Source organism: Yarrowia lipolytica, chromosome 1C (assembly GCF_001761485.1).
Source record: "Yarrowia lipolytica chromosome 1C, complete sequence".
Classification (NCBI taxonomy): domain Eukaryota; kingdom Fungi; phylum Ascomycota; class Dipodascomycetes; order Dipodascales; genus Yarrowia; species Yarrowia lipolytica.
In genome coordinates, this window is record NC_090772.1 from 2,221,181 (window position 1) to 2,241,405 (window position 20,225).

At 44.3% G+C, this 20,225-nt stretch overlaps 5 protein-coding genes across 5 annotated transcripts; 3 read left to right on the forward strand and 2 right to left on the reverse strand.

The window, feature by feature from the left end:
• Window positions 1-4,412: 4,412 nt before the first annotated feature.
• YALI1_C22260g (uncharacterized protein) lies at window positions 4,413-4,871 on the reverse strand (the record flags this gene model as incomplete). Its single annotated transcript, XM_068282418.1, has 1 exon — window positions 4,413-4,871. One exon carries the CDS (start codon window positions 4,869-4,871, stop codon window positions 4,413-4,415), a length of 459 nt encoding a protein of 152 aa, XP_068138519.1.
• A 1,483-nt stretch (window positions 4,872-6,354) lies between these two features.
• On the reverse strand, window positions 6,355-6,772 carry YALI1_C22278g (uncharacterized protein; the record flags this gene model as incomplete). The annotated part of the gene is made up of 2 exons (XM_068282419.1): window positions 6,355-6,668; window positions 6,712-6,772. The coding sequence occupies 2 exons, from the start codon at window positions 6,770-6,772 to the stop codon at window positions 6,355-6,357; spliced, it is 375 nt and encodes a 124-aa protein (XP_068138520.1).
• A 264-nt stretch (window positions 6,773-7,036) lies between these two features.
• On the forward strand, window positions 7,037-7,727 carry YALI1_C22282g (uncharacterized protein; the record flags this gene model as incomplete). Its single annotated transcript, XM_068282420.1, has 4 exons — window positions 7,037-7,039; window positions 7,089-7,159; window positions 7,203-7,406; window positions 7,451-7,727. 4 exons carry the CDS (start codon window positions 7,037-7,039, stop codon window positions 7,725-7,727), a joined length of 555 nt encoding a protein of 184 aa, XP_068138521.1.
• A 2,199-nt stretch (window positions 7,728-9,926) lies between these two features.
• Window positions 9,927-10,553, forward strand: YALI1_C22311g (uncharacterized protein; the record flags this gene model as incomplete). Its single annotated transcript, XM_068282421.1, has 1 exon — window positions 9,927-10,553. The coding sequence occupies one exon, from the start codon at window positions 9,927-9,929 to the stop codon at window positions 10,551-10,553; it is 627 nt and encodes a 208-aa protein (XP_068138522.1).
• Window positions 10,554-11,030: 477 nt separating this feature from the next.
• On the forward strand, window positions 11,031-12,029 carry YALI1_C22322g (uncharacterized protein; the record flags this gene model as incomplete). The annotated part of the gene is made up of 1 exon (XM_066094092.2): window positions 11,031-12,029. The coding sequence occupies one exon, from the start codon at window positions 11,031-11,033 to the stop codon at window positions 12,027-12,029; it is 999 nt and encodes a 332-aa protein (XP_065950164.2).
• Window positions 12,030-20,225: the final 8,196 nt, after the last annotated feature.

Consider the following 20,225-nt stretch of genomic DNA (forward strand, 5'->3'; position numbering starts at 1 on the left):
GGTCACGTTATTCCGAACAAAACACATTAGTCAGATTTTTTCTTTAGTCAGCTGTAGTTTATTGTGCGGGCCGTCCCAAAACAGAAGGTGGAACCCAAGCCCCCGAAATGGAAGCTGTAAACGGGATTAGCCCAAAGAGGAAGCTATAAACGAAAACACAAAGAGGAAAATGGGCGGCAAGTTTTGGCGATCAAACAAGAATTCACGTGAGTATTTGAGCGAAGGTGATGAGATGAAATGAAAAAACCGAAGGGAAATAATAAGATACAAATATACCTGTTAATTAGTATCAAATTTTAGGCTACTGTGGGTTTAAAAGATTGATTTTTTATTGATTTTTTGTTGATTTTTTATTGATTTTTTATTTTTTCAATGTAAATATCATTTAATTATCTTTTATTCCCATTCGCAGACTCAAAAAATAACTTTCTCTTATCGCTGACAAATGAAGTCCAACCGAATCTGAATCGTACCGATGAACGATTTCCACCAACCTAAAGAAAAAAAGGAAATGCCGAAATCTTGATTGCCGGAGAGAGTGGAATCACGTGACAGAGCAATCAAGCAATCCTACCGACAGTCAGTTGTGTAATTGCCCAAACCGGGATTTTTTTATTATTATTTAATTTAATTTAATTTAATTTTTTTTGTCTCCCGCATTTTGGCCAATTTTTTTTTTCTCGTTAATTTTGTTTTTTTTCCCCCAATTTGCTCAATTTGCTCAATTTTCCCTACTCCCTTATTTTCCCTCAATCCTTGATTTACCCCGAATTCCCCAAATTCTTCCATTTTCTCTGCAGCTCTTTTCTTGGTCTGGCGTATTCGTCAAGCCGTCATTCCCTTGTCTCAAAACGACTTGCTCAAGCGAATCGAGGAACAAATGCCGGCTGAGCAGTAACCACGGCTTTTTCGAGCCGCGGGTATTCTCCGGCATATCTCCGAAGCGTAATGGACGCGCCCAAGTCCCTCCGACGGCTGTCAGAAAAAAAAGGTGAAAAAGGAAAAAGAGCAAAAAAAGGAAAAAAAAAAAAAAAAAAAAAGGGTCACTACAGAATCATCCAAAACGCACGATTGAAGAGATCCAAGACACCCAAAAGTTGAAAAATTGGTCAATTAGACCTCTGCAATTACTCTGATCAACTTCATGTCTTCTTTTCTACATTTTTCGACTCGCTTGAAACAGCACAAATCAACCGTCTAACATTTTTCCTCTGTCAAACTCTACACCAGACTCAATCCTCCGACACCATACAAGAAGGAGTGGGGACAGGGGCGGTTCCGAATTGGAAATTGGATTGCTTTTTTGTTATTTTCAAAGAGGCTGAAGCCCACCGACCAGACGCATTCAACTGTGGCCCAAAAGTTCCATGCATTTCGCTGTACCAGTGATGAGATAATTGTGGTTCAGAAAGGCGAGTTCTACTACAAGTGGATGTAGAACCATCGGAACATCTAATACAAATAATAAACGTCAAGAGAGAGATAGCGTCAAGTTAATATGAACAACCACCACACACCCCAAACACGTGACCCTCCTAGTTCCTCCCATACCTCCGCCCTCACTCGCCCCCACTCGCCCTCACTCGCCCTCACTCCGCCCTCACTCCGCCCACTACGCCCTCCCTCGCTACTCGCTCCATTTCTACACCAAATAAACTCCTAAGATCGACACCAAAGACTATCAAGTCCCCAGTGCAAGCCGTATACAACTGCACATAGCCATACATACACTCTCACACACATGTGTCTAAAGCAAACTCTCGGACTTTGACTCTGAAACATTTAGTGTTGAGTTTGGAGCCATCCGATATGCATGTCACGTGATGCCCAAGTCCGTGTGACAAGGTGAGTACGAGTGTCAGCTGGAGTACGAGTGTCAGCTGGAGTACGAGTGTCAGCATGAAGACCATGACAAGCCGAGAGAGAGAGAGACAGGTGAGCGTCGAGTCCGCGGACGCGCGGGTAATTTGGGCGGCTGTTACAAGATTATGACAGGTGGGGTTGGAGGGGGTTTGGTTGGGGGAATTTTGAAGTTAATAAATGAGTCAGGGTTTTTTTTGTGGGAATAATAAATAATAAATGAAATAAATGGATTAATTAAAATAAATGACAAAAATAAATGACAAAAATTAAAAATTGTAAATAATACTAAAATGATAATAAACATAATGAAAAAATACAATAAAAATCTGTCCTCCCTATCGTCAACTAGAAAACTATTTTGGTCAACTTATCAATCACCTTAGAAAGCTCCTGCAACTCGTACTTAATGTCGGTTGTTCCCCAGAAATGGTTAGGGCCATCTATTGGCCATCTATAACTGCCTAGAGCTGATTTCTGCCACACAGTTAAAGTTCCGTCAACAATGGCGAAAATCAACCCGCGGTTGTGAAACCCACAATGTCATTCTCTCTAACGTGCTCTTTCCTTCACTCTCGTCTATTTCGTTGTTCCGACAATGAAAATGTTGGAAAATGATATCGCGTTTTGGTGTTTTAGGTTCCAGGGTCTGATAATAATACTTTTTGCTCCAACAAGATAAGATTTTAGGTGGATCAAAAGTCTAAATTGAATACACGTTTCGGTTATAGTTGTGGGTTTGGGGTAAACAAAGGAACTTCACAGCGGTGGGTTAGGGCTGCAGGACTTGTCCGATTTATGCATGGAACCGAAGAGCCCCCTCGCAAAGAAGATTAGTTTATTATTATTATTACAATTTGATTTTGATTTTCAGTACAGAAGAGTACTGTGAATTTCCTTATAAAGATCGGCAAAAAAATGAAATGATGATAATTGGAAATAATAGTTTTTCGAAACTCACGAAAAAACCCTGCAAAACCAAAGGCCGCAAAAACTATATAGAATCTGGATATGAGATCCATAATTTGTTTTGCTGGAATGACACGTTTTATCATGTTCTACTAACCACTCCGCTTTTTCTATGCGTATTGCCTTGCATTGTTGACTTTTTAATTTTTTAATTTTTTTTTAATATTTAATGTTTTAATTTAATTTTTTTTCTTCATTTTTCAGACTTTCACCGCAATCACTGTACGAGTACCCAGATACGAGCCGGAAACAGATGAAAGAAATGAAAGACGTTGGATCAGATGAGGGGTGTCGGAGTTGGACCAGATGATGGATGGTGGGGTGGTGCTTGACATCAGGTCTAAACTCCGATAGGAACTAAATTGGCAAGTAGGGATCCATTTTCGGTCCAAAATAAAAAATTGAAGAAAAGAAAATAAAAAACAAAACAATAAAACAAAAATGCAGAAAAAATTGCACGTAGACCACAAACCCCATCATTCCAGTTTGTTTACATCCTCGTAATGTACTCGTACCTGCGGAAGTGACCATGCCGAATTATTGGTTGGAAAAAACGCCGCTTGACAATCAGATCAGACGAATCGAAAAAAGGAACAAGTCTGCTGATATGCAGGGAGCCTGCACGAGCAAAATACCACCAGTAAGTGGCAATTAAAATCGCGAAAAAATCGAGAAAAATTGGAAAAATAAAGAGAAAAAGCGAATCGACATTTGGAGGAGGTTATGATAATATTTGATTTTTCCCTTTTGCAATTTGTATTTCAGATATCGATTTGAGCTCGTCGGATCCGCTACCCATCTCGGCTATCGGACAAAGAAGATATTATGCGTTTCAGTATGCATGGAGGCAGAGCAAGCAGGGCGCTGAGAGCAAGTCTTGGCGTGCCGTGCCATCTCATGAAACACTCCCATGTCGGACGAGATGTATTTTGTTATTTTTTATTTTTTGTCCCTCCTCCCCCCAACACTTGAGCCTTGTTGCGGGATTACACGAGGCAGGTTGTGGCATTACATGAGGCATGTGGTTGGCATGACATGGGTCTTGTGGCGGATATCACATTGGTCATGCCATGACTGTTTGTCCACGTTGACCGTACATACAGGTGTTGGCATGTATTCGGCGATTGTCGGTGCCTGTCTTGCATTAAGCTCATTGGAGGTGAGACGTTATACGTGAGAACGGGGAAGTGGACTAAATGGACGAAAAAGGCGAAAAAAAAGGGCAGAGAGGAAAGAGGGTTCGGCAACTATTAACGGCCGAGTTAAGAAGCACGTGATCATACGGATGACCACGAAGGCTGGATGTGCTCACGGTGGGTGTATGATGGTGCTCACGCAGCTATGTGGTGTCCATTACAACGCTCATGTAGTGACCACACAGTGCATGTAGTGCCCATTACACAACTCATGTAGTGCCCACCACGCTCTTTATGTAATGTCCACCACACTTTTTCATATGGTGCCCCAGTTCCAAGCGGAGATCAATATGAGACCGTTGCAAGATACTGTACTTATCCCTCACTCTCCGACGCCGATGAGCTTGATCCGAATAAGCCTCTGTGTTTGGAAGATGTTGGAGGAATTTAGTGGCAGTTAATGACGTCGGTGTTGTTGATTATAGCGACAGGATGTCGTGATAAATGAGGTGCCCGAGATTGGCGACATTCTAGTCTCTGCTGGTGCAGATTGAAGAGTTGTGTGTTTAGTTGATCAATTGAAGTAAAATTTAGGAGAATGGGGAGAAAGAAACACTTGAAAGAAAATAAAAAAATTGAAAAAATGGGGAAGATGGGGAAAAATAGAAAAAAATGGGGAAAAATGGGGAAAAATGGGGGAAAAATGGGGAAAAATGGGGAAAAATGGGGGAAAAAAGACCAGAGAAAATAGTCACCCATACGCAGATCTGAGTCCGAACTCAAGAGTCGAGTTTTCTTTTTCGCCAAGCCAGTTTTAGATAAAAACAAGTACAAATATTCGTACATACTGTACTTAACATACATACCAGTTTCTGTGCCGCCATGTGGTATCTGTGTGGAGGTCATTCTGCGCTGATTTTGGGTCTGCACCACTATCACACCATCTGTGATGACATAATCAGTATCGTAGAGCAGCAGTCGTACCATTCAAGTCACCGATGCTGCCCTATGTCTCAAGAGTGCCGTGTGCGACGATAAAAATAGCCCTGAGGTGTCTTACACGGGCAGAAAAACAAAATCCAGACCTGCAAAAACCCGACCGACAAAAGCAAAAGCCCAGTCTTGTCTTACACCGTCCATGTCACATAGCTATTGTTATTGTTACGTTGCTGGAGAAAATGAGAGACAGACAAGACATTGTCGTGCACCAGGTAGGGTCTAGTTTCTGCGAAAGAACCGTTGTGCATTGTTAGACCTGAGTCTGAGTAAATCTCGCAGAGTCGTGTCGGACAAATCGGCTTTTTTTGGGTCTAGATCGCGATCCAGAAAGGGTACACGATTCAAACTACTATCATTTCATTCGGAGCCCTCTCCTGAGTAAAATGAGCCCGCCAAATCCCATCACTAATCACTGGATCAACAAGAATGATATGTTGCACCCTCCCCCAGCTTTCGGCTCTGGTTAGCTCCACCACCCTAAACAACGCTAGACGTCTCTGGAAAACCTATGCGGCGACCTAAGAGCAGATAGTCGGACTAGTGGAACGCTACGGATCAGCCCTATCTCGGATGTAATAGCTTCATCTGGTGATTGGTGATTGTGGGCTGGTCCCATTCAAGTATGTACTGTACAGTATGTACTTCTGAACAAAACGAGACTTTTCACCACAGGTTTGAGCACAGAAACAAGTGCAGTGAGACCTGGCTCGAAACAGAAACCAGCCAGGGGGACATTCCGGCTCCTACCAGCGCTGAGTCGAAGTTGAACATACGTACAATTGTCACATTGGCGGAATGTTACATCTGATGATCACGTTATTTGGAGATGGATCGATAGAGTTGGGGGATTCGGGTCTACTGTCTTCATTAGGGCGACAGTTGTGGGTGGATCGGCGGAGCTTGGGGTGGTACCAAGACCAAAATAGCCACTTTTCCGGCGCAAAATTGGACGGATTGGAGCGACTTGTAATTGAGATTTTGTGCGATTTTTCCCACAAACACTAGAAGAAATTTCAATCCAACGGGATGACAGAATAATTAAAGTTGAATGATGGGATATAATTTAGGAGAAATAAGACTTTTTTTTTTTTTTTTTTTTTTTTTTTTTTTTTTGGTTGAACAGAAAACATGAACCCCACCTTTAGTTTCGTCATAAAAAAGAAAAAAAAAAAGGTATTACAAATATTGCACAAAAAATACACCAATACATCTCCACAGAGTTTGACCCGGTTTTCACCGTCTTGTGACGAATTTTTGCCAATCTACATTACATCTCCAACTAGCCCCATCTAATGCTAGCTATAACCCTAACTATATACGGACCCTTAACTACACAACGACTGAAAGACAAGATGAGACCCCGCCTGTACTGTAGCTGGAACATTGAATCTCATTTTCCCAACTTGCAACAATGTTCCGATCCGACTTGAGTACCGACGTTACAAGTACATGTCCTTGTGCGTACTGCACTGTACCCACCATGCAAGACGTATAACTCTTCTCCGCATCCGGACCCCCAGATTGTGCTTGAGATGATTGCTTCGAAAACAATCATGTCACCGTCGTATTTTGCGGGCCGCAATATCGACTCACAATGCGTCTCCGACGGCTTGGCTCTCTGCTTAAGGCGCCATATCGTCGACTGTGCCCAGTTCGTGTATGTTGCCAGCAACACACGTGGATCGTAGTCCAGGCACAGTCCGACTTAGTAGCCAGTGTTACAAGAACAGTGTAGTATGGCACTAACCGCCATCTCGCGAGCCGCGAGCTATGTGAAGAAACCATAGAGCCTCCGTGGATAGCCGCATCGTGAGAGAGATTCGGAACTAGCGGCTGGGACCCTAGCAGAAGGATAAGACGCTGGCACACAAGGAATGATGGGTTTGTGTTTCTTTGTGTCGGCGTTGTGGTTGAGGGAATTGCAGATGAGGGGATAATTGTGATTTACGGGACTCTGGATTTTTTACTTGTTTAGTTGAGTCAAGTTAAGTAGTTCTGTTCTCTACGTGCCGTTCTGAAATATACTGACAGTATTGTATTTACTTGAAATGTTGATTTGCTAACCAAACAAAATGGTGCATTCCTGTCAACTGCACTTTGTTACTCTACTTGGCATTCAGAAAGGACAGGCAGAACATCAGAAAAAATAATAATTTGAGGACCAGACAAGACTGTCAACACAAACAAAACCAGGTGTATCTAACAATTAACCAAACGACACCTTCTGCTCAAGTCCAGCTGGCCAGTTTCTCGATCTAGTCCGTTTCTCCAACAACAAGACCACTGTGTTTGTCAGTGGAGGACGTTCTCCAACAGCAACACCACTATAACATCAGTGGACGTTTCCTCCAGTCTCCATCCGTTCTGGCGGCCCGCAAGAGCCTACAACTTATCACAACTAGTATCGATACTCAGCGACTTAGTGTGGCAACCATACGGGCCGTGAACTACCCGCCCGGGAGGTTCACCAACTAGGAACGGATAAGATACGGGTATGACAAAACCGGCTGGCTAGCGTCGTGGCGAAAAGAGCCGTTCGCAAGTGAGTTGGGCTTGACGTGGACTATGACGGCACATGACATGAGCCAAGCCGGGGTAAGTTCGTTCATGAAATGCTGTCAAGTTGGGTCAATTAGGGTCAATTTGGGTAACATCCGAATTGGATCATTTGGGAAAGAAAGACGGTGGTGTTGGATTACCCACCCAACAGCAACTGGGGTCACCGTTGGAGTGTCTGTGTTCCACGGATATACGCACAGCTAAGGTTGGGCAGTTGTAAACATGTGTGCGAATGGGATCCTGTTGTCTGGTTGGGGTCAAAAAACAACAGCAGCCACGACGAAGTTCGAGCTACCCGGGTTTATTCTGCCATCTTCTTTCCAGATAACTAACCGGGTGAAGAACGAGCTCATGTGAGAATGGGGGTGGGGCGATGAAGGGCGACTGGACAAATTCTGGCCGTGCTATGACCGAGGTTTCCCTTCCTTTTCTTGTTCCCTTCTTTTTTCCCTTCTTTGCAAACTACAACTCCAAGTTTGACAGTCTCAGAAAAGAGAAACGACTTCTGTTAGTCCAACTTAAACCATGCTCTGTGATGATACTGATTAGATACTGAGCTGGCGTGGCCCACAAAGAAAATGTCAACATTTTCGGAAAAACAAAAACAAAAAAAACATCAGAAAAAAAGGACAAAAAAAGACACCAACAAAAAACAAAAAAAACGAATGAACTGCAAGACACACACTAAAAGAACTGACCAGGGTATACGAGACCAATGACAGAAACGGCCAAGAGGAGGCACGTGGTCCTCCCCATCCTTTCTGAAGCTGAGCTGTGCGTCAGGTGTAGCTTATCTATCGATTTACTGGGCCTGGGGAGACGGTTTAAGTGGACGCAAAAACCGTGTGAATGGGTGAAATCGCACATTTTTCTGCTATCCGCGGACTGGCGTCTTGAGGCGGATGGATGACCGGTTGCTCGGAGTCCCTTGTTCCATGACCGGTTTGACATTTTCCACGGTCAAACGCCATCTGAAGATTTTGTCGCAATCCCCGGCTTGACAAAAGTTAATCGATGTTGGGACACTCAAAAGGTGACAGGGGGGAGAGACGGTAGGGTGCGTTGTTTGAGGGCTTCGACGAGGTGTCAGCAGCCGCTTCGAAGGGTTCCATCTTCTGGCAGGTGCATCTCCTTGTTGTGGTGCAGTATCGGACGTTCGTGGGGCGGTGTCTGTCACCCGTATTGTGCAGAAAAAACGCCACATACAGCCTTGCACTGATCTAAAACAGTAAGTACGAGACGGTACACATTCTCTGCATCTCTGCATCTCCCCACTTTCCCCTCGCCTTGATCGCACGCAACCTACTGCCGTTTCTACCTCAGATTTCTGGTCGACACAGCTTCATGTCAATAGTTGCACGGGGCCCTGCTGACATGGGAGCTGTGCCGTTAAGGAAGTCTCGGCGGATTTCTAGTTCACTGTCTGTGCATAGACCTACTTAAGACCTCTAAATCAGACTGACTCAGGGTCCTGCGATCTTCCTCTATGTCGTCCATTTTTGTCCACACACAATGGGAACTGTTAATGGACAGTTCAGACATAATGGACATATCAGACATTACCGTTGGAGGGATCGGCGGTTTGATTTTATATCCCGCGTATCTCCCTATTTCTGGAGTATGGTGTTGTCATCCCATGATGACCTTTCCTAGACCATGGTGTCTCATCTCCTCCCTACTCGTACCACTCCCATTCTTACTAAGCGAGTAGTATCCCATTCTAACTTTTTCCAAACCCCACCACGAGATGCCCACATCGGGATCAGCGGGAGGGGGGTAGGGATGACACCAGGGCGCTGATTGTACAGCACAATAGTTGGTGGAGGGGGACTATTGGGTTCGGGAATATGTGCCAAAAAAAAACGGGTCGGTTTGTGCAGGTCGGAGGTTGTCACTGGAGCCAGGGAGACTCTTTGTTTTGTGTTTTTTTTGTGTCAGTATTTTTCCGTGGACCCTGCTTTTTCGGCGCTCGGTCTCTTTGCAATCGCCGGAACTAAGTGATACCAACATGAAACGGCACAAGAAGCAGGGTAATTGAGAAGGAAAAAAAGCGAGTCCGGAAAATGTGAGGAAAAAACGAGGGAAAACGAGGGAACAAAAACGACAGGCAGCAAAAGAGTACAGCAAAAGAGTACAGCAAAAGAGTACAGCAACAAAGAGTACAAGTGTAGAAGTTCAATCACGTGACGGTAATCTAGAGAGGGTTTACCACTGGCCCGACGAATATCATTTTGAAGAGGCGATTGAAGCGATTCTAACGGTGGTGAAAAAAACCGGAGTAAAAATCAACTGTCAGGACATGCACCGGGCTGACAGAAGAAACGTGATAACGGAAGAAACGCGATGACGGAAGAAACGCGATGACGGAAGAAAAACACCATTGACGGAAGAAAAGCACCGTTGATGGAACATCAACAGACTGACGGAACATCGACAGACTGGAACATTACCAGACAGAGATCTGTACTCAACAATATATACAAGCACACTACAACACCCCAACTCGTTCCACCTCCATTTCTTACCCTCATCATCCCTCTCACCACGTGTCTCCACTCAACTCAACCCAACTTCACCAACTCCGTAGTCAATCCCCTATCACCATCTCTCTCATACATACGACGGCAGTGGTACAACTTTACCAGTGGAAATGGCCGTGTGAGTCGTCTAATTCTTCCCAATGGAGTAAGATGGACCTACACTGAAAGACTGAAAGAGGTTTGCTTTTTCTTGCCTTGCGTTTCCCTGTTTGTCGAACTTAGATACGGCAAGTCGGGGAGAGGGCTTTGGGAGCCGATTGCCACCGATTGGATCCGACTGGCTCTTGCGCAGAGTCTGTGGCGACTCTATTGTTACATTGGTGGCTTGTGGGGCTTGTGGAATCTTCAAAATCGATCTCAAAACATGTTCTCGACTCGTGTTGCTGCTCTCCTACTCGGGGTCTATGTGTCATGGACCACCGCCACTCGGGATGGTGGGCTGGATTGCAACAAGTGTGAACTCGTTCCATGCAGATTAGACGACAAATAGGGTTGGGTAATGATTTGTTCTATTTCATTTCTCCATTTTTGTGTTTTTATTTTGTGTTTTTTGCGAAAGCCGATTTCGCTCGCTTTTCCGCTTTCATTTTTCGATTTTCCCACTTTTCACTTTTTTGCAATTTTTCAACTTTTCTCTTAGCCTTTAAAAACCCTGATTTTTACGCTCAAAGTTTGACAAACCCAATTATCTTTAAGCATTCGTCAAATAGACTTTGACAAACTAGGTTTTGGATGCAGCGATTCTGCAGAACCGGGCCGTGTACCCTGAGTAGTAATTCTCCACCAGAGAACAAGATTGCAAGCAAAATAAAATTTGAAGTAAACCAGTGCATTCTCCACACCTTGACAAACATAATGATATACTTTATTTCTCCACAGCGGTATTTCTGACGCCCCCACCCCCCCCCCACTGCTCCCACACTTTCCATATATATATATCTCCAACCACATCCTCCTGTTGACCACAATGGACTACCACAATCCCCACTCTGACCTTTTCCAAATGGCGACCGAGCCCTGGTGCGACGACTACGTGGCCCAATACGGCAACTCCATCCAGTACCCGGTCACCAACTCGTTTGCCTACAACCTGCCCTACGATGACCTGACCCAGCACCACAACCACAACCAGCACCAGCAGCAACTCGTTAGTCAGCCCCAGAGTCACGTGAACATGCTGTCGCACTTTGGCCAGCAGCCCCAGCAGCCCCAGCAGCAGCAACAGCAGCAGCATCACCACTCGCACGGCCATGTGACACCCCAGACCCACCACAACTACTCCATTGACCAGCCCTCGCCGTTGCAACAACATCATCAAAACTCTTCGTCTTCCACGTCGTCCGCGTCGTCGTCATCGTCTCACGTGACCAACAGTCATCATCACATGACCACCCCTCATTCTCAAAATCAGACCGTGGCGGCCATCCAGCCTCCGCCGTCTAACTATCAGCTGTATTCGTCGGTGCAAGTCCCGTATGAAGACGTCTATCTGGACACTTCCTCTTCGGCAGCGGCCTCGGATTATCTGCTGACTCAGCCCTACATGGAGGCGGTTACGTCGGCCACAACGTCGCCCTCCGATTACGACACCCCTCACAATGCATCTTCTTCGGCGTCGTCTTCGGTTTCGGTGGCTTCCCGCAAGCAGCCCGAGTCTCGCATGTCGCAACCCGAGCTTTTTTCACGCATGGGTCTTTCTCACGACCCCGAGGAGGCTCGAAACCGCGAGAACAGGGTCCTATCTCTACTCAAGTCGCGTGGGTTCAAGCTCGGAGAACAGACTTGGATCAGAGACACTACGCCGGCAGTTCGACAGGAAATCGTCGACTTTATCCATGCCTCAACCGTCCAGGAATACGGCTACTCCAAATATATGATTGAGGTGGTCATTCGACGGGCATGTTATCATTTGATGCAGGGTCGATTGAGACGAATTAGACGGGCTCGAAAGTCCAAGGGAAATTGACGTGGAGGATAAAGGGGATGGCACAAGGACACGGATGAGGAGATGGATACATAAGTCTTAATTTATACTAACGATAATGTTTTGAGTACAGTACAGGTAGTTACAACAAAAAAATGAGGAAAAATACCAAAAATCACCATCTTGAGAAGCGTAGAGTATAGATACGTCTTTGAGAACTTGAGCAATGGAACGACAGAGCCGTGATGATGATAATGGTACTATATTTGACCTCGGAATCGGTTTATTAGTATTGTAATCACGTCAAGAAATGGGTGTATACGTAACGAAAACGTGATGGGTGCATAACTTTTGATATTAAGGATTTGAAGCGGTGAAATTTGCACAGGATGGTTTATCAACGCACCCTGAAATAATGACACGAAAAATTCCGACTTTCCGACGTCTCGATTGCTTCTTTGATGTCGTACAAAATTCACTTACGCGACTAGGGTTTTTAGGTAGAATTGAGGAGGTCAGAATTGGTTTGGAGGTTGTGGAGAGTGTTTGAATCGGTCTCGAAAAGTGATTAAAATCCCCACCAATTTCTTCCAGTCATTCTATTGCTCTCATTGTGTTCTTGTTCGGGTTCTGAAAAATTTAGGCAAAATTAAAAAAAAATATAAAAAAAGCAAATAGGGATCCAACGCGGCCGGAAATACCCCCAGCTATCTAGAAAAGGTCTACGTGGCCTGAAACAAATGCCAAAAATCACATCATCAAGTCCCCGGCTTTGTCAAACCGTCGAATGCCTCCCTGTATTATACATATATGCGCGTCGATGCATCTAATAAGGCGTACAAGTGCGTTCTAGTGCGCCTGAAACGGGATGTGGGTCTTTGGCAAGTTGATGGAGAAGCTAACAACTGGCTAATTAAAGCTTGGAGCAATGTTTCAGACTTGTTTGTACGATTCACAACAAGTACAAACTGCTGGGGTGGGTTTCCTTGTTCATTTTTTTACCCATGGATTTGGGGGATCCAGACTGCTCCATAGGTGGAAGATATACTGGTGTTTAGCCAGTCTAGACGGACTCAGGGGACTGCAAAAGATGATAATTACTTAGTTTTTGGTTCACAATACTACTTTCAGAGTGTCGTCAAACTGTGACTCAGTCGGAACCTCTCCTACATGTGTTTCATGACCATTAAACTGGCGCAAAAAGGGATATTAAATACACCACAAGAAGCTCAATTCACAGCATGACTTTGAGATGTTCCAAAACCAGTTTGTACCGTGTCCAAAAGTGCATTCCAATCACTCCACCATTTACATCCCTGGACGAAGAGAGCTAAGGAAAACAAGGGTCTGATACACAAGTATGATTTGTTTTAGAGTCGTCAAGGTAAATTTAGGAATGGAGATTTATCAATACTGTAGATGCAACGATGCTACACTTGTACTTTTGCTTGTAAGCGAATGTCTGGTTTTCCCTGGAGGAGTTGAGGATGATAGACGAGGGAAGAAGAGGTCAAAAGCTATCTGAATGATTGAAGTGTCTTTATAGAGCTCCATATCTGATTTCGGCTCCAAATCCAGCACCTCTAGTGTCTACTTCACCTTCAACAGACTCCTCTTGTCCTTGATTAGTCAGCACGAGATTACAAGGGAGGCGGAGCAAGAGGTTGGAATTGAGCAAAAGACGGCTTATATGAGTTGATTAATCATTTTATCGTTTTTGATTGGTGAAGGTGTTTCCAGTTCGGTGAAGATATTGGTTCTGATTCTGGTTCTGGAGTTGGTATTATCTGTGGAAGTCAGGGAGAGAAAAAAAAGTACCCGAAAACAAAAAAAGAGAGTCAATCTGTTGACTTTGGGCCTTAGATTATTGTTGAAATCAGCCTTACTCAATCAACCGTGGACTGTTGTCCAGTTCAAACAGTGACTCAAGTGCTCTGAAACATCTTATCGTGTGACTCAAGTGCTCTGGGGAGTTCCCTTTTGTTCAAATAGCACATGAACTACTTCATGTTGAGCATCTGGCGCTAATTATCTGTTGTATCACTTTTTGCGCCAGTCTTCAGGGTTCAATTCGTCGTTTCCGGCGCTGTATCGGGGAAACTCGTGGTTTTGGGAAGGGCACTTTTCTTTTATGATTTTCTTCATTTGTTTAGCCAAGCATTGTGCATGTTGTGTGGGGAATAAACCCGCCGTTATTATCACTATACGAGGGTTAATAGGCAGGGTTGTAGATTTTATCATCTACCCCGGTTCATTTATTTACTGTATTTATAGATCGGAAGAGCGGTTCAGCACGGACAAAATTTTGATATATCATGCATAATTTCGCAGGACAAGCGAAAAAACAACCGACGGGATATGCGGAATTGCCACCAGAAAGGGAACGTTTCTTGATACACAAACACAAACAGAAATTCGGAAACAGATATATATATATATACTCCAACACAGACTCTGACTGGTATTCGACTCTTTACGACACAGACGCGGAATCGGCGGAATTTGGCACAGAGGAGGAAACGGTGAGCGGCACATACAGATACAATGACACAGAGATGGGGACTCGAAACAGTGAGTACAGTGAGTGACACAGACACAATGGCAGAGTGACAGATGTAAACGCAGCAACAACAGGATCATGTATGGCGAAAACGTCTAACGACAACTATTGTGGTAACACACACCACCAGCCACGTAAGGTGGCACAGTTGTGGGTGAGGATGATCATGTCTCTAAATGCGGCTGGAATTGGAGCGAGAGAATCGTTTAGTTGGTTTTTGAGACCTGTCACTAGATGTATTACGGCAGAATGGTGGTACCAACCAGCCAATGTCTAACAGGGCAGAATTGACCAGTCAGTGTCAAGACTCGTGAGAAAGAGTCGATAATCTTTGTGACCTTCAGTATTCCCAGCAAACATTGTTCCCGATCTCAACAGCCAACAGCTCGCAGCAGATTTGTGCTCTCACCTGTTTGTTCTCAGCAGAAGCCACGTTTCCCGACCTCAACTTCTGAAAAACTGACCTGGAACTCCAGGAAGCAGTGGTATACCGTTATTTTACAGCTATTTGGGGTATCATTGTAGCCATTGGGCAGTCAATGTGTCTTCAAGTATCTTTTGGTTTTGGGTGAACTCTCTCTGGTCTAGTTGTGGTTTATCTCTGGTCTACTCATGGACTATCTATAGACTCACCAGTTGGGCTCCTTCCCGCGAACAACCCACTTCATCGGGTAGCGTGCCTGCAAATCTAGTGCTCTTACCCGTCACATTTGTAAGACTGCCGGTGAGACACGGATATCTCGGTAACACGGGTCGGAGCAGCCACTTGCACGGATCGAGGCAGCCATATCTTCTGGATGGTCTCTGGTTCCCTTCTCTTTGCAGCACGTGTGTTCTTCAAGTCTCACCACCCTTCTTCACTGTGGTTCTCCACCTTCCTTGCTAGTGCGGCGGTAGGTTTAGTCTGGCTGCGCCTTCGTTCTCGTCCATTAGCGTATTTAATATTCAATGACAATGCTCGTATGTCATAGAACAATAGCTGTTATTTCCCGGGTCTTGGGCGAGACGTGCATATGGCGTGATGGGGTGATTGATCGACATTTTGGCGATGTCTGCGGAGTCTTTCTCGGGGCTCACGTGTTTCTCTTGCGAACTGGTTAAGCGAGGAGCGGACTTCGGGCACTCTCCAATGGCCGAACACTACTGCAAGATACGCCGGCTTTTTCCATTAACCCCGTCGTCAGGGATAAGTGGTCCAAGGCATTCGTGTTCTTTTTCGCTTCATTTTTTCGCTTCATTTTTTCGGTTTAAAATGGACTGCTAGATGGCTCTAAAATTCTGTGCTTCATTGGACTCGGAAACTACTTCCCTTTCGGGTGGCACTATGGGTGACGGGCATTGTTGAATGTTGTCGATGAGAGTATCGGTTTGGGGTTGGAGTTTCTTGCAACTACTTCAAAGTCGCTTGGAGACACTTGAGTTATTTGAAACTACTTCGGAGTTACTTGGAACTACTTCGGAGTCACTTGGAGACACTGGGAGTTACTTGGAAGTACTTAGGAGTCACTTGGAACTACTTTGGAGTCACTCGGAGACACTTGGATGATAAGAAAACCGATATCAGTTGGATCTGAGACTGGGCTAAGGCCTCCTGCTTCTTCTTATCAGCACACTACCTTGGGTTCCGATTTAGACTTGTTTAAACCTCGAGAAGCCTAGTCGTTTTCAGAATGACTATTTCTGGGTCTGTTTCCGCTTGGTACCTGTTGAGTCTCCACTTGGCCGCCCAACCAGCATGCATTACTAGTGCTACAATGGATCCAAGAGCCGGCAGAAGGTCGCTCTAACCCATTGTTTTGATATAGTGCACTTTCTGGACCTCGGCTATTTTGAAGAGGCAAATTCAGCCCGTGTATTCCTGATGACGCCATTTGAGCGACTCCGAAATGTGCCACGGCGACAGAATTTCAAACACAGGTTCTGAGGATGACTATCTGACGCCATCCATACCCTTTGACGAAGACTTATGCATGCTCATCGCAGTGATCCAGGGGATACGATTGCAGATGAGCAATATTTTTGAGAAATGAAACCCTGTTTTTTGTTGTATTGTTCGCCCCCGTTTTGTCTTTGGAGTATTTCTGGGTTTCGGAATCCTTCCAAAGAGTCTCTAGAAGGGCACCTAGAGAGCTATAAAATAGCAGCAGCGATCTAATGGTACAAACGGAAGTGGGAAAATTCACCCTCGGACAATTTTACCATAATGGTGAACAACTGAACTGCCGTATGTTCGATGTACTACTCGTGAATCTATTGATCTGAGTTGGGAGAGGTAAAAATTTAAAAAATTATAAAATTATAAAATAGTATAATATATATATATATAGTATTATGTAACTGTGCTTTCAATACAAGGAGCCGCTCCAGAGTGGAATATCCTGAATATAAATTCGACAAAATGGTATCCCAAATGCCTCTATATCCCATATATCGCCCCTCATATTACATCGCTTCCTTTTCTTTCCCCTTTCCAGACTCCTCCGTTTTTTTCTATATTATATATTTTTTTATAAAATTATTCTCTCAGGATAACCTCGGAACTTAAATACTGGAGTTCCAATATGACGTCTAACGACTACTGTGTTGTACTTGCAGCTAGCTACAATGTCTCCAGGAGTACCCATAATGGTAAGATATTCTAAGCTAGTGATACGCCACATTATAACAGACCAAAATCGATGGCTGCTTATGCTAAGACTCAGGCACATCCACGTGGCTTGTTTTCGTGCAGTATGCAGTATGTAGTGTAGGAAGTCCGAAGTGGATCTTTTTACGAGCTTCGGGGAATGATTCAGAAAGTGTAGAGAGGTTGAATGTGATAATATATGTGGACTTCGCATGACGATTACTGGATATGAGCTGAGAAAAGTCTTGTAATGGTCTCTTCTAGCTTGACTTAATAGTTGATCAACTTGTTCTGCTCTAAAACTGCTCAATTTGAGTAATTATTGGTACTATTGCAATAAGAAAAGCTTCCCTGTTTTGATGGTAATATTTTAATGACGATATTCCAATCATTCCTAATTACATTGAGGATATTCTGTAATGTCGGTTGGATTTTGGATATTTAAGGTTTCGGAAACTGTGTATTTTTTATTCTTTTATTATTATTGGTATTAATTATTCTTCTTCTGACTCAGAAAGACACCGAAAAAGACAACATGTTGTGAGCGACACTCAGACCTCCAAGTCGCACAAAAGTGGTCAATTGACCTTTTCCGTGCCTCAGCAAATTTCCTGACCGTCAGTAGAGATTGTGAGACCTGTGAGACAACGGACTCAGTCAACTACAGGTAGTGGATCTGTGTGTGTGATCCTGTTAGTGTGTGAATCTGTCCTCATACTCGAACCTCCAGATCTGCATCTGCATCTGCATCTGCATCTTGACCTACTGTACTCTCCTCTCCCTGCACCACTTAGTGGTTACATTCAGTGCACTAACAATGGCGACATTAGTGTCACGTATCAATCCGGTGAAGTAACTGCCAGGTGGAGTTCTGACCCAGCTAAACTCTTCCGATGGCGGCGCTAGACCAGAGCAGAACTGGTAACCAGAAAGTGGTGGTAAGATGGGAGTCTCATCATTCTGAAGTTCGGTGAGTGTGTCATACCAGTACAGATATGGAGTTGCTGGTCTCATTGAGTGAACAAGTCGGACTGAATCTCTTTCCGCACAACATTTTCACATCTGACTTGTGACCACACAGCTCGAGAGCATAATCCATCACCGCCCAGTTCCTAGACCGAAGCAAACATGTTGCGCGTCCCAGAGGCAGCTACAGTGCTCATACCTTGTACAGTCTTGTACAAGTTGGTCACATTACATACTGTGCTGTGTACAGTATGTACTGTGACTGTAGGAGATTGTGGGGGGAAGTGTCGGAGAACACTTACGTGGAAACAGTTGACGTGATTTGGAATCAGTCCACGTGAAATCAGATCACCTTCGCCATTAACGTAACTAAGCGTGGTGGTCTCCGTCTCGTGAACAGCCGCATGAAAACACACTAAAATGCCAGGGACTAACAACCGATTTAATGGCAGGAACACCAGGGGTCAAAATATGTGTCATCTACGTCGTCTGCGTCACATGATTTTGATTTTAGTCAGATGTATCATTCTGCAGCCTGGTTTAGTTCTACAGGGACACATTGTGGGATGCGTGTGTGGTATGGGACAGGGACAAGTCTGAGTCAGCGGAAGAGAAGAGGCGAAATGAGTCAGCTAAGCACCAGGGGCTAATATGAACCAGTTAAGCTGCAACCAATCACTCCAATTTCCCCAATTGTTGCTCAACAACAGATATCTGGTCGCTTCTAATGGACTATTACTAACCCCGGTTTCTAACCAGCTCACTCTGATCTCCTCCGAGTCACTTCCGATCTCTAAGCACATTTCATACAACAATTGGTACTAGTCCTAAAAGAGTCAGGATAGACGAGACAAAGAAGGACAACAATGCAACAACAATGCGAGCGTTTTAAAAGGTGGGGTACAGTAGTCGATTTACACCCGTCTAGTTTAGTCTGGAGCTGTTGGTACTGGTAGGGCTGTCATGTGCTTCGAGTAGCTACAAGTAGTACGAAGGTCGGCACTAAATAGTCTGAAGTATCTTTTAAGCCCGATGCACCGTTAAGTACATGTTATGAGTATACCAGGAGCAATTGGTGGTAGTCAGTATGTTGCTGTAGTGATTCCAGTTTTCTAGTCATTTCAAGGTATTTCATGTTTTTTTGTGGGGGTTGTGTTTTTTTTAAAGATTTTCTTTTTGATTTATTTTCTTTTTGGTTTTTTTCTTTCAGATTTTTTCGTCAATTTCCCACAATATTCGAAAATTCAAAAAAGAGCTCAGTATAACCTGGTAAAAATGCCAAATCTACCCTCTACACTCTCAGAATCCACCAATGTACTCCAAAAATCTCAGAAACTACTCATTTCGATTCTGTCTGTCAAAAAAAGATACTCGTAGCAACTCTGGCAGTCTCAACGTCAATGTTCATGTTAGACAAGCACATTCCAACTCAATTTCTCGTGGCGCCTCTGTGATCGTATGAGTATGGGGATGGGTAAAAGTGTGTACGGTACTTGGAGCCCACTTTGGTATTTTTGACCTGATTATGACGACATGTAACGTGGTTGATTCGGGAGGTTCCTCAAGTGTCTGATTGGTGATCGGTGGCCGCGGTACAAAGAAGGGGACTCGAACGTCAAGGAAGAGGTGGTTGATTGATTGAATTGAACCCTTTCCCCCCTCAATTGCTTCGTAAAAATGACGCCTTTCGCCTCCCGTATATAAAACACGTAAGTAACTTTCAGACTACTAGTAGAGAATACGACTATTCTATTAAAGTGGCAGATGGGGTCGATAATTGCTTTGAAAAAATCACCCGTCCATTATTTGGCACTCTGAGAAGGACTCGACTCCAAAAAAATATCCACCCTATTCCTGCTCTGTTATTTCAATCCTTCCCTACAACGTGTTTCACAGTGATCCGCATATAGCCAGAATTGCTTTTAAAGTCTTCCTTCAAAGACCCACAAAAAGGCTCAGTGCGCCCTGGAGAACATGTGTAGAGGAAAAACTGATCCATTTGTCTCATGGTTGACTCTTCCACGTCTTTTTTTTGCTCATTTCTGACTCAAGTACCGATATGCTCTTTTTTTCTAATCTCAACCAC